General features: G+C 42.2%; 1 protein-coding gene across 1 annotated transcript in view; it reads left to right on the plus strand.

The window, feature by feature from the left end:
• The window catches only part of CAB39 (calcium binding protein 39), a 99,214-nt gene extending 86,580 nt beyond the window's left edge, over positions 1-12,634 (plus strand). The window contains exons 7-9 of the mRNA XM_025278436.3: positions 2,378-2,443; positions 9,055-9,198; positions 10,043-12,634. Coding sequence (XP_025134221.1) covers positions 2,378-2,443; positions 9,055-9,198; positions 10,043-10,231 — 399 coding nt within the window. The 3' untranslated portion in view covers positions 10,232-12,634. The remainder of the gene's footprint in view (positions 1-2,377; positions 2,444-9,054; positions 9,199-10,042) is intronic.
• Positions 12,635-13,396: the final 762 nt, after the last annotated feature.

Below are 13,396 nucleotides of genomic sequence, written 5' to 3' on the forward strand. Positions count from 1 at the left end.
TCAGCTTCACCATGTGCTTCCCTGACCCTCTGTACCTTTAGGATCTTCAGCTCTAAGAGAAGGCTCATAACAGCACCTTCTTATTACTACTAGGTTGCTGTGAGGATTAGGTAAGAATGTGTATGCCGAGTGCAAGGCACAGTGCCTGGAACACAGTAAGCATTTAATAAGCATTAACAAATTGTTTTTATTAAAACATGATCTCAAAGGTTTTTATAATTAAGCATACAAGTGTCTTAATTTAAAACCTACCAACAATATTTCCAAGAAACTTACTATAGGCAATGATGTCACTTTAATTTTGCAATAAAATATTTTTCTATGTGTTATTAATGGATGACATTGGTTATCAGGATTTTAGAAAACATATGTGCAGCAGCTAACTTAAATATATATGTATGTATGTATGTATGTATGTATGTATACAGTGCAGTCAGATCGAGGAGAGGAGAAGAAAAGGGGAGATACAAGCAATTTAAATTAAGCAGAACATGGAGTTATTACACAAAAACACATGCTCTAAAGTCTGTACACTTTGGTTCTGAGCTTTCTAATAATCAAAACATAGAGGGAAACAAAACCATTAAAAGATCACAGTGTCTGTGAAGCTTGTTCAAAAGAAACAGCCTTTTATAGCACTGGGGCCTGAAGCACATTTCTCCCATTGGTGCTCTTAGATAGGAGTTTAGTTGCAGCGTCATGGAGTTGACACCATCCCCAAGGGTGACTCTGCAGTGAAAAAAATGCTGAACTGAAGTGCAGCTCATGGAGAGCAAATCTCTGAGAAGCCCAGACAATGCCAGTCCTTTGTCTGTCCTAGTCCTTTACTGCTGACCCGGGGCTGAGATCTAACCAGGCAGTTCTCCTTGAGGATAATCTCCTGCAACCAAGCTTACCCTAAAAATTATGCAGCGGAAAATCTTAACTTGCATGTTCTGTCAAGAACTTGAGGTTCTGTCAAGAACTTGAGGTGTTCCTGTGTTACTGATCAAAGGCGGATCCGACTGTTTTCCATCATGGCTTGATGATCATTTGAGAAGGAAGGGGTAACAGCCACCTCTGAAGACAGAAGTCTAACTCCCTTGCATACGACATAGAGGGCGATCCCACCTCTGCCTAGAGATAAAAGAATGGATGCAGGGGTGGTTCTGGGTTAGTGCTAAAACCTCTTCTGTAAGGGGCCAGCCAGAGAGCAAATATTTGAGGCTTCATGGCCGTGCATTCTTGGTCAACTTTCCTGTCAGTTCTACCGCAAAGGCAGCCATAAACAATTCATAAACGAATTTATTTACAATTCACGAATGAGCATGGCTGTATTCCAGTAAAACTTGCATAAAAACAGACAGTGGGTTGGATGTAGCCCATGAGCTAGAGTTTGCCAATCCCTGCTCTAAACCACAGATGAATGGCGATGAGGACCCATCATAAAGCAAAGGCAGAAGAAGTCTGAGCGTGGACAGAATACACAGCAGGCACCCTCAGCCGCCCACCACAGCCAGGGACAAGTCTCAGTAATGCACTGACAGCCAGCAGCATCACACTAGTACTGCAGCATTTTGCAACTTCAGAAGCCTGGTCCATAGTTCAAACGAACAGAAGGCTGGCCCATCCTCTGAATTTGGGGAGGGGGCCCTGCCCCGTGTGTCCCTCCTGTCTGTGCCCCACCTCCCTACTGTCCTCCGCTTCTGCTCCTTACCCTTCCAGGGACACGGTTCTTGTCAGTGAGCCCAGCCCGTTTGTAAATCTAGTGGATCCTCGTCAGCTCTGCAGTCTGTATCATTTTGCATTTTCCAGGTCTTCAGTCTTGTGTTTTGTTTTTATCCCGAAGAGTATCCCTTCTCCCCATTTCTAAACAAAATCTCTCTTATTAGTAAAGTTGAGCTCAAGTCCTACCATTTGTGGGACACCTACCTACCCAACAGTGCTGAATTTCTCTCTCTTCTATTCTTAATTATTTTCTTGCTTTGAAAGAACAGATAACTTTTCTCTTTGTGGTTGTGCTTTGGACTAGTTGAGTTGTAAAAAAAAAAAAATAATAATGTGAATTTTCTAATTCAACACCAGGAAATGAGAACAGAGAAAACAGTGGGATGGGGAGGTGGGGAAAGGATTTAAGTTGTGTGCATATGAAGTGTGGGTGACAGAAGAGAGATAAGCTCTGTGCACACTTCTCTGGAGCCTCGAGGGGGCCAGCCCAGGAGCCTTTTTCATGGCAGTAACCAGCGGATATCACTCAAGGATGAGTGTGAAACGGACGGGAGGAGCAGAGCTTGGGCAGAGATTGGCCTCTGTGCCATTAGAAGTGTATGCTCAAGCTTTTCAATGTTTTCTACTGCTCTTAAGAAAATCCTCTGATGTGTGTTTTCTTGTCTTTTAGTTCTTCAGTGAATATGAGAAGTTACTTCATTCAGAAAATTATGTGACAAAAAGACAGTCACTCAAGGTATGACAGATCATCTAAGTTGCTCATTTCTCTCCACCCCTTGTTGGAAACGTGTATGGGTCCCAGACCTTTGTAGGAAACATGCGTGTGTCCCTGGTCGAGATTTTTGTGGAAAGGAGCAGGGCTCAGCAGTGGTTCACCCAGGGCACCCGCCCCAGCTCACCTCCTTGTGTGTTAGAGATACCAAAATAGAATATGCAGAATTTTGAAGAGGATCTAATCTCCAAGTGAGGAAGTTCTTTAGGTTTTAGAGCCTTATTTTTAAAACTTAGAATCGTTGTCACCGAGTTGAAGGCACCACAGGTGGTGTGCTCCCGGGATTCTGCCCAGAGGGTCCCAGGCTTGCTGTGTGAGGGGAAGGACGGCTGCCAGCAGTGACACGGGCAACCAGACGGCTTTGGCTGCTTTGTGTCGAAAAAGGATGTGGACAGTTCCATTTGAAACTTAAAGACTTAAAACTAGAATAGGGGCTGGCAAGCGACAGCCCATGAGCCATATCCAGCCCACTGCCTGTTTTTGCAAATAAAATTCTGTCTGAACGCAGATGCACTTGTTCGTTTATGTACTGTCTGTGGCTGTTTTGGCTACAACACAGATCTGAGTGGTTGCCTCAGACACTTTATGGGTAGCGAAGACTTTAGTGTTTCCTGTCTTGCTCTTTACAGATCGTTTGTTAACCCCTACTCTAGAAAATTCTCACTGTAGTTAATAAATGTATGCCCATGTATACCCTTCCTTCTGTCAGAAAGTGGTCCTGACGGGAGTTACAGATGGAATCACAAAGGATTTGTGGGCGGAAATGTGCAATTCCATTTGTGTTTTTTACCTGGTCCACTTTAAATTTTACTCTGCCCAGAGCGCTTCCCCTAAGAGATATCTGAGTTCATTTTAATCAAGACACTCCATTCCGCCTACTGCTGCTCCTATGGGGATATCACTCTTTTGCCCCTTGTCTTTCTGTGGAAATTGACTAAAGGACGTTAGGAACATTCCCAAAAGATTCCTTTCCCCTGACTAGTGCCTTCGTTTTCTGTAAGGCCATGAGACATGTGTCACCGCCACCGTGCTCCGCCAGCTGGAGCCTGGCCTCCCGGGCATCCTTTGGTCCAGTGTCAGGGATCCTTAACCTGTTCTCCGTGCGCAGGTGTGCTGGCTGGGCAGTCGCCGGTGGTTGTGGTAGCTGATAGGGACAGTCCGTTCGTTTTCAGGGTGGATGTGGTACACCTGGCAGCTGTTTAAGGCATTGCTCCTCCCTGTGTGTCAGTGTGACCTAGTGCGGGCTCCCCTGAGAGCCTCGCGGAGAAGCAGCCCTCTGCCAGGAACCTCTCTGTATCCAAGGGCCTCTTCCCGCTGTTGGATGCACTCAGTATTTTCTGAGGCCAAGGAGGCTAGAGAGGTTTGCCTCGGATACTAGCTTCCAGGACTGATACCTCCTGAGGGGAGGGAGGGGGTTCTTAATTGGCAAATCAGAAGACTTGAACCAAATGCTGAATTCTTGGGCTGCTTAGATAGGAGAAAGGCTTTCAAGACCTTCTAACACTTGAGAATTACCAACGTGAAAGGAAGATTATGACTGCCACTTGAGAGACCTTAGTAATGGATAAAAAGCCAGCCTTTCATGCCTGCAGTTTCTCCTGAACACATGGAGAAATTTTGAGGACCAGTGGTACTCTAAACATGTATTTTAATTTGTACTCCCTTTTTTTGCAGCCACATTGGCATTTATTTAAATTTGGATTTATTTAAATTTATTTAATTTTAATAATAATTAAATTAATTTATTTATTTAAACTTGAATTCCCTGTACCAGATTTCAGGGGGTTTTTTGGCCATGCTGTGTGGCTTATAGAATCTTAGTACCCCAACCAACAATTGAACCCTGGCCCTCAGCAGTGAGAGTGTGGAGTCCTAACCACTGGACTGCCAGGGTTTTATTTTTAATAAGATTGTCCTGACATTTCTAAATTTTTACATCTAAAGAAATATTTTAAATTACTGGTTACCCTCCCCTAGATAATCAAGCTGAAATGAGCCATTTTCAGTATTTCTGGTTTGTGGGACACAAAATGAACACTGTGAGTAAATCTGTACTCACTTCATGCTAACTTCTGAGCCTCTGAAAGTAAATACTGGGCTTCTTACTTTGAAAGTTGTAGATTTTGTGATTTGGATTAGTGTGAAATCTGTCTGAGCTTTTGAATTCTTCCTGTAAAATCTTTATAAATCCTAAACAGATTTGTTTTCCTGCACATCAGGTTATTTTTGATTTACTGATATGTTATTTATCTAGAGATCAGTTATCTGGAGTCTTCAGGTATGTAGAACATAGCCAGGAACCCAGAAAGGAATTAACAAAAGCAGGTAAACCATGGCAAGGTAGCTCTGGCCATGCGTTTTCCTTCCCTTGGACCTCACTCCATGTCTCTATTGGACTCAGGTCCACTGTGCTTTGCATGTGTTCATGCTGTTATTTCGCACTGCACTGTTGTAAGATACAGGTGCCATCATCCACTCCCTTGTGCAGATGATGAAACTGAAGCACAGAGAAGTTAAATAATACGCTCAAGGATATAGTGCTCACAAGGAGCAAAATGCCAGGATTTGAACCCAGGCAGGCTGGTGCCAGGAGCCAGGCTGGACGCCACTCTGTTGTGCCTCTGGCCCCTGCCCCCATGCAGGCCACACCACCTGCACACTAGTCCTTGACTGGAAGTTGGCACCATGACAACATGAAGAGATGACCGCTAGTTTCAGAAAAAGTAATCTAGAAAAAGCAGGTTTGATTTTAAAATTAAGAGTGGTATAATCAACTCCATAGAACTCAGTAAGCACAGACTTAACTGAAGCGACAGATTTTTTTTTTTTTTTTAGCTTAATTAACATCATTAGTGATATTGTGGTGTCACTAAGAGAAGCTTAGAATATCTTCAGGATACCTTGCTTAAGAAGGACCAGAAAACTACTTGTTTTTATAAAGCTTTTTGAATCAGATAAGATAAAATTATGTTTGGCATGTATCAGTCAGTTCAGTTCAGTTCAGTCACTCAGTCGTCTCCAACTCTTTGCGACCCCATGAATCGCAGCACTCCAGGCCTCCCTGTCCATCACCAACTCCTGGAGTTCACTCAGACTCAGGTCCATCAAGTTGGTGATACCATCCAGCCATCTCATCCTCTGTCGTCCCCTTCTCCTCCTGTCCCCAATCCCTCCCAGCATCAGAGTCTTTTCCAGAGTCAGCTGTTCGCATGAGGTGGCCAAAGTACTGGAGTTTCAGCTTTAGCATCATTCCTTCCAAAGAAATCCCAGGGCTGATCTCCTTCAGAATGGACTAGTTGGATCTCCTTGCAGTCCAAGGGACTCTCAAGAGTCTTCTCCAACACCACAGTTCAAAAACATCAATTCTTCGGCGCTTAGCCTTCTTCACAGTCCACCTCTCACGTCCATACATGACCACAAGAAAAACCATAGCCTTGATTAGATGAACCTTTGTTGGCAAAGTAATGTCTCTGCTTTTCAATATGCTATCTAGGTTGGTCATAACTTTCCTTCCAAGGAGTAAGCGTCTTTTAACTTCATGGCTGCAGTCACCATCTGTAGTGATTTTGGAGCCAAGAAAAATATAGTCTGACGCTGTTTCCACTGTTTCGCCATCTATTTCCCATGATGTGGTAGGACCAGATGCCATGATTTTCGTTTTCTGAATGTTGAGCTTTAAGCCAACTTTTTCACTCTCCACTTTCACTTTCATCAAGAGGCTTTTGAGTTCCTCTTCACTTTCTGCCATAAGGGTGGTGTCATCTGCATATCTGAGGTTACTGATATTTCTCCCAGCAATCTTGATTCCAGCTTGTGTTTCTTCCAGTCCAGCGTTTCTCATGATGTACTCTGCATATAAGTTAAATAAGCAGGGTGACAATATACAGCCTTGACATACTCCTTTTCCTATTTGGAACCAGTCTGTTGTTCCATGTCCAGTTCTAACTGTTGCTTCCTGACCTGCATACAGATTTCTCAAGAGGCAGGTCAGGTGGTCTGGTACTCCCATCTCTTTCAGAATTTTCCACAGTTTATTGTGATCCACACAGTCAAAGGCTTTGACATAGTCAATAAAGCAGAAATAGATGTTTTTCTGGAACTCTCTTGCTTTTTCCATGATCCAGCAGATGTTGGCAATTTGATCTCTGGTTCCTCTGCCTTTTCTAAAACCAGCTTGAACATCAGGAAGTTCACGGTTCACGTATTGCTGAAGCCTGGCTTGGAGAATTTTGAGCATTACTTTACTAGCGTGTGAGATGAGTGCAATTGTGTGGTAGTTCGAGCATTCTTTGGCATTGCCTTTCTTTGGGATTGGAATGAAAACTGACCTTTTCCAGTCCTGTGGCCACTGCTGAGTTTTCCAAATTTGCTGGCATATTGAGTGCAGCACTTTCACAACATCATCTTTCAGGATTTGGAATAGCTCAACTGGAATTCCTTCACCTCCCCTAGCTTTGTTCGTAGTGATGCTTTCTAAGGCCCACTTGACTTCACATTCCAGGATGTCTGGCTCTAGGTCAGTGATCACACCATCATGATTATCTGAGTCGTGAAGATCTTTTTTGTACAGTTCTTCTGTGTATTCTTGCCATCTCTTCTTAATATCTTCTGCTTCTGTTAGGTCCATACCATTTCTGTCCTTTATCGAGCTCGTCTTTGCATGAAATGTTCCCTTGGTATCTCTGATTTTCTTGAAGAGATCCCTAGTCTTTCCCATTCTGTTGTTTTCCTCTATTTCTTGGCATCGATCGCTGAAGAAGGCTTTCTTATATCTCTTCTTGCTATTCTTTGGAACTCTGCATTCAGATGTTTATATCTTTCCTTTTCTCCTTTGCTTTTCGCTTCTCTTCTTTCACAGCTATTTGTAAGGCCTCCCCAGACAGCCATTTTGCTTTTTTGCATTTCTTTTCTATGGGAATGGTCTTGATCCCTGTCTCCTGTACAATGTCACGAACCTCATTCCATAGTTCATCAGGCACTCTATCAGATCTAGGCCCTTAAATCTATTTCTTACTTCCACTGTATAATCATAAGGGATTTGATTTAGGTCATACCTGAATGGTCTAGTGGTTTTCCCTACTTTCTTCAATTTAAGTCTGAATTTGGCAATAAGGAGTTCATGGTCTGAGCCACAGTCAGCTCCTGGTCTTATTTTTGCTGACTGTATAGAGCTTCTCCATCTTTGGCTGCAAAGAATATAATCAATCTGATTTCGGTGTTGACCATCTGGTGATGTCCATGTATAGAGTCTTCTCTTGTGGTGTTGGAAGAGGGTGTTTGTTATAACCAGTGCATTATCTTGGCAAAACTCTAATAGTCTTTGCCCTGCTTCATTCCGTATTCCAAGGCCAAATTTGCCTGTTACTCCAGGTGTTTCTTGACTTCCTACTTTTGCATTCCAGTCCCCTATAATGAAAAGGACATCTTTTTTGGGTGTTAGTTCTAAAAGGTCTTGTAGGTCTTCATAGAACTGTTCAACTTCAGCTTCTTCAGCGTTACTGGTTGGGGCATAGACTTGGATTACTGTGATATTGAATGGTTTGCCTTGGAAATGAACAGAGATCATTCTGTTTTTGAGATTGCATCCAAGTACTGCATTTCGGACTCTCTTGTTGACCATGATGGCCACTCCGTTTCTTCTGAGGGATTCCTGCCCTCAGTAGTAGATATAATGGTCATCTGAGTTAAATTCACCCATTCCAGTCCATTTCAGGTCACTGATTCCTAGAATGTCGACATTCACTCTTGCCATCTCTTGTTTGACCACTTCCAATTTGCCTTGATTCATGGACCTGACATCCCAGGTTCCTGTGCAATATTATTGCTCTTTACAGCATCGGACCTTGCTTCTATCACCAGTCACATCCACAGCTGGGTATTGTTTTTGCTTTGGCTCCATCCCTTCATTCTTTCTGGAGTTATTTCTCCACTGATCTCCAGTAGCATATTGGGCACCTACTGACCTGGGGAGTTTCTCTTTCAGTATCCTATCATTTTGCCTTTTCATACTGTTCATGGGGTTCTCAAGGCAGGAATACTGAAGTGGTTTGCCATTCCCTTCTCCAATGGACCACATTCTGTCAGATCTCTCCACCGTGACCCGCCTGTCTTGGGTTGCCCCACGGGCATGGCTTAGTTTCATTGAGTTAGACAAGGCTGTGGTCCTAGTGTGATTAGATTAATGTTTATAGTTATCCAGTAACTTACCTTCTGACCACTTTCTTTGATGGTTTCTTTTTACTGAGATAACACAAATGCGTATTTAAAGAATAGGTCCTGATAAGTCTCAGATTCTGAGCCACATGTGACTTGAATGTGGTTTTCTTCAGGGAGCAGTGTCAAGACCCACCATAGGTTTAAACCCCAGAAGAAAAAGGAGGTGTCCAAGTAGCAAACAGGAACCGTTCATTAGCTTTCAGGTCATAATTCAGTTCATCCATCTTTTGAGTGCCTGCCTATTAATATTCTGTGCTTAATAATATGATTATTTAATGAACTGTTTTTAAAACTTTGATTTTATTTCAAATCTTAAGTGATAATTGTGGAATAAACGGATAAATTGTTTGTCTTCTCAGCTTCTCGGTGAATTGCTACTAGACAGACACAACTTCACGATTATGACAAAATACATCAGTAAACCTGAGAACCTCAAATTAATGATGAACCTTCTACGAGACAAAAGCCGTAACATCCAGTTTGAGGCCTTCCACGTTTTTAAGGTACTAAAACCATAAACACTAATTGTTCATCTCATTTTATTTGCAAGTTACTTGTTTTATTAGCTTCATTTTGGTAATCTGAGTGACACAGTTCCATTCAGTTCATTTTCACAGTTGTGTGGTACAACATTTTAACAAAAATGGACCCAGAAACAGGGCATTTGTATTTGGGAATAAGAAAAGTTGATTTGTAGAAGAGTGTCACCTATCTTTGGCATCAGTTCAGTTCAGTCACTCAGTTGTGTCTGATTCTTTGTGACCCCATGGACTGCAGCACACCAGGCTTCCCTGTCCATCACCAACACCCAGAGCTTGCTCAAATTCATGTCCATCGAGTCAGTGATGCCATCCAGCCATCTCATCTTCTGTTGTCCCCTTCTCCTCCCGCCTTCAGTCTTTGCCAGCATCAGGGTCTTTTCCAGTGAGTCAGTTCTTCGCATCAGGTGGTCTTGGGCATGGAAGATTACTAATCCCAAAGTAAAGGGTAATGTATTTCTTAATGCTTTCCATGGAGATTTTTGTTCTTAAAATCCATTCTGACTTCCTGTGCCCAGAACTAACTTCTGCCCATTTTATTCTAAAATCAAAGTCTGTATTTAATACAAACTGCAGAGTTTCAGAGCATGAGTGAACATGTCAGTCCTTTTTGTGCTTAAACATGCACTTCTTCCCTCCTTTTTTAATTGTAAAAATAAGGTCTTCCAAAGCAGACACCCCAATGAGTAATCCTGACTTCAGCCCGTGCCCCGGGGGAGCAGTGGGTGTGGCCACATGTGCTCTGCTGTCTGCAGCATCTCCGTGTCGCGCCCCGTCCTGTAGTTGACATTGATCTCTCCCTGTGCAGGTGTTCGTAGCCAACCCCAACAAGACGCAGCCCATCCTTGACATCCTCCTCAAGAACCAAGCCAAGCTCATAGAGTTCCTCAGCAAGTTCCAGAATGACAGGACCGAGGATGAGCAGTTCAATGACGAGAAGACGTATTTAGTCAAACAGATCAGGGATTTGAAGAGACCAGCTCAGCAAGAAGCCTGATTTCCAATAAACATCGAAAATATTAAATCCAAGTTCAGCGTCTGCTGTTAGCTATTCAGCATCAGGCACTGTTATTGATTCATGAGGAACATTACTGCTAATCTGCTGTTAAGTGAACGGTTTTCATTTTACCTTTTTTGATTTTTTTTTTGTTTGTTTTTTTAGTCCAAGTTGGAGAACGTAGCTGCTGCTTTCTTGCACACTAGAGCACACGTGGACTTTTTCTTGATCTTGGTGTCATTTCAGAATTTAAAGACTCCGTTTGCTGTAGAAGTTCTGAACATGGCTAGGTCCCTTGAAGGCAAATGCATAGATGATAGTGTGTGTTAGGGGAAGAGGGCATTGATCTGATCAGAGTAAACCTGCCTGTTTGCGTTTATCTTTGTTAAAGATCTGAGCACGGATTCTGGGTAAGATTGTATGCCTTCACTCATGGAAGATCGTGCAGAGCTTTATTTTAAATCCTAGGGGAACTGTATCCGAGATGGGAGCTCCTTGAGTGGATAAAGTTGACACACGAATAAACTGATACTGAAACTTAGCAACTTCTCAAAAGTGTGAAGCTTCATAAGGTCATAAGGAAAATGTATATATGCTTTTCACAGCTTTCTAGAATTTTTTGACATTTGATTTTCTTGAGACTTGTAAACCTGGATATGTTGAAGGGTATTTGTTAATTTTACTTTTTGAAGGTATTTTAAAACAGTAGAGCTAGCAACGACACCTCGCATTTCATTTCAACAGTGCTTACAGGTTTCTTTTGTATATAATTCTTAGAATGCTCATTTCTTTTAAATGATTTAATTTGTACAGCAGAGGAATGTTATTGTATTAGTATGTAACTATTACCTAATATTGAGTTTTTGCAAAAAATGAATGCTCATATGTAATTGAAATACTTCAGATCACCTGAAAATGCTGATTTAACATTTAAGTATCACAGCATTAAAAGAAAACAAAGTAAACCAGTCCTTTGTATTCAGTTATCTAATGGGGTGCCATCAGTAGACTACAATACAGACCTGGAACTCAGCTACACTTTTTCCTGCATAATATTGGCCTTATTCATTTAAAATGAGTCAAGAGTTCTCCAGATCTACGAATGATACCGATTATGCTAAATTAATGCTGATTCTTTGTGTGTGGGGAGACCTCTTTAGAGCACCTTTTCTTTCTTAGAGTAAGTAATCCAGTACAATAGTTGTGAAACTGAATAATTAAAACTTTGGCTTCTCTTAGGAAAAGAAGAGTTCCTAGTCATAGGTGTCCTACGGGGAAATTTATTTTTTTTAATGTCCTGTTCCTTAATGCTGCAAATTATCAGTATTTATAAAGTAACTGATTTTGCACCACTTTTTTGTTACTGTGACCACGGCAGAACAACGTCTCCTAGAATATATCTATGTAAAGTTATTAGAATGGTATCTGTCCATCTTAGTGACATGAAGATCACAACTAACAACTTACAAATCAGAGTTTGCCGGTTCGAATTCAGCATGGCTGTAGCTGATTAAGAAATTTATATAATTATTCTTTGCTAGCCTCTCTTACTAATTGAATTACTTATCAGCCAGTAAAATGAGATTCCCAGTTGATGTTTCAGCAGGCTTTAAAATCTCCTTCCAGGAGCACCATTTAGGAAAAGAGCCCCAGAAAATACAGATGTATTTTATTCTGTTTAATTGAAATGGTGGTCTACATTTATAATTGGTTTTCCTGAGCCTGTCTTTACCAAAATCTATGTAAAATAATCCATGTTTTTTTCTGTTGGAACTAAAGAAAGCAATCCAAACTCCTTGAAATGAAACTATCCAAGATGTTTAGGAAGGCAGAGTTGGCTGTGATGCATCGTTCTGATTCACGTGGTCCAGTGCTGGGTGTCTGGATTCAGGGTGCAAGCATTCATTACACCACATGGAAGAAGGGTTTCCTTGCCAAGCGGGATCTTAGAGCTCGAAACAGCAGCTTCCCTTTGGTGACGCTGCTGTAGCGCTAGCGCCTTCGTGTGGAAGATAGCGAGGGGTGCAGCGTGTCAGAGAAAACACGGGCGTGTTCTTCTCGCATTAGAATCTGGGGATAGTTAAGACTTTTGGTTTTTTGTGTTTTTAAACAAAATGTGAAAACACTCAAAAAGTGCATTTGAAATTCTGATCATTTAATATATTCATGTTACCAAAACTATTATACTGGAAGTGGTTTCTTTTTGTGTTATAAAGGTTTAATTTTACATAAGTCAGTTACTTAATGTGATTTTTAACCCTTAAAAAAAAAAGGTGGAGATGTATACAATTGTTCACAATGCCTTGGAAGCATTTCCTTTCTCTTGAGGAAAAGTAAATTTCTTATCAGAATATCTGGCTGGCCCTGTAATTTAAATTAAAATAAAATTTTGGAGAAACAACATTGTCACTTGTTTAGTTTACATGATGTCTTTAGATAATTGCGTTTGTATCACTGTGAACAACCCCGTCAGGAGATACACTAGCACAAACTGGGTCACAAACTGTAGCTGGGAACAGTTAATACACAAGCCTCAAAGTCTTTTTTTCCCCATTTGAGGTTCTATTTTTGGTGTCCAAAATGTGGTTTTCACTTGGGTCATATATAGCTCCCTGGTCCTTCCTTTCACAGTTAAGTATTAAGCCTTTTACTCGCCTCACTTCTCAGGCCGAAGATCCTCTCTCTGGTTCTGTGACCCTTCATTATCAATACACTAAGATAAAACTGAGCACTCCGCAGGACTCCTTAGAAGTAACCGGAGTGAAATCACAAAGAAGCTGCAAGCACTCTGGAAGCACAGGGTGCAGCGGGCCCCTCAGGAGGTCGGTCCTCCGGGCCACCTGCTGCCACGTGGCTCCCAGCCCCATCCTCGAGGTTCCCCGTAACCCTTGTCAGCAGATGGCATCTCCAGTCTCCCACACACACTCTTCCCAAAAATGCCTCTCTGAAATCTGAATAATGATGTTCTGCTCGTTACAATCTCTTGTAGGAGGTAGTTGAGCCCCACAGGTCTATCTGGCTTCTCCAAAGATGATGTTGGGACCAGGCGATGCTGCCTGTCCTCCAGAGGGTGAGCAAGGAGCTGCAGCAGGCGCATCCACACCGAGGCCTGGACTCGGGTCTCCTCCCGCAGCCCCCGCCCCCACGTCCGCAGCTGAAGTCACC

Source organism: Bubalus bubalis, chromosome 2 (assembly GCF_019923935.1).
Source record: "Bubalus bubalis isolate 160015118507 breed Murrah chromosome 2, NDDB_SH_1, whole genome shotgun sequence".
Taxonomy (NCBI): domain Eukaryota; kingdom Metazoa; phylum Chordata; class Mammalia; order Artiodactyla; family Bovidae; genus Bubalus; species Bubalus bubalis.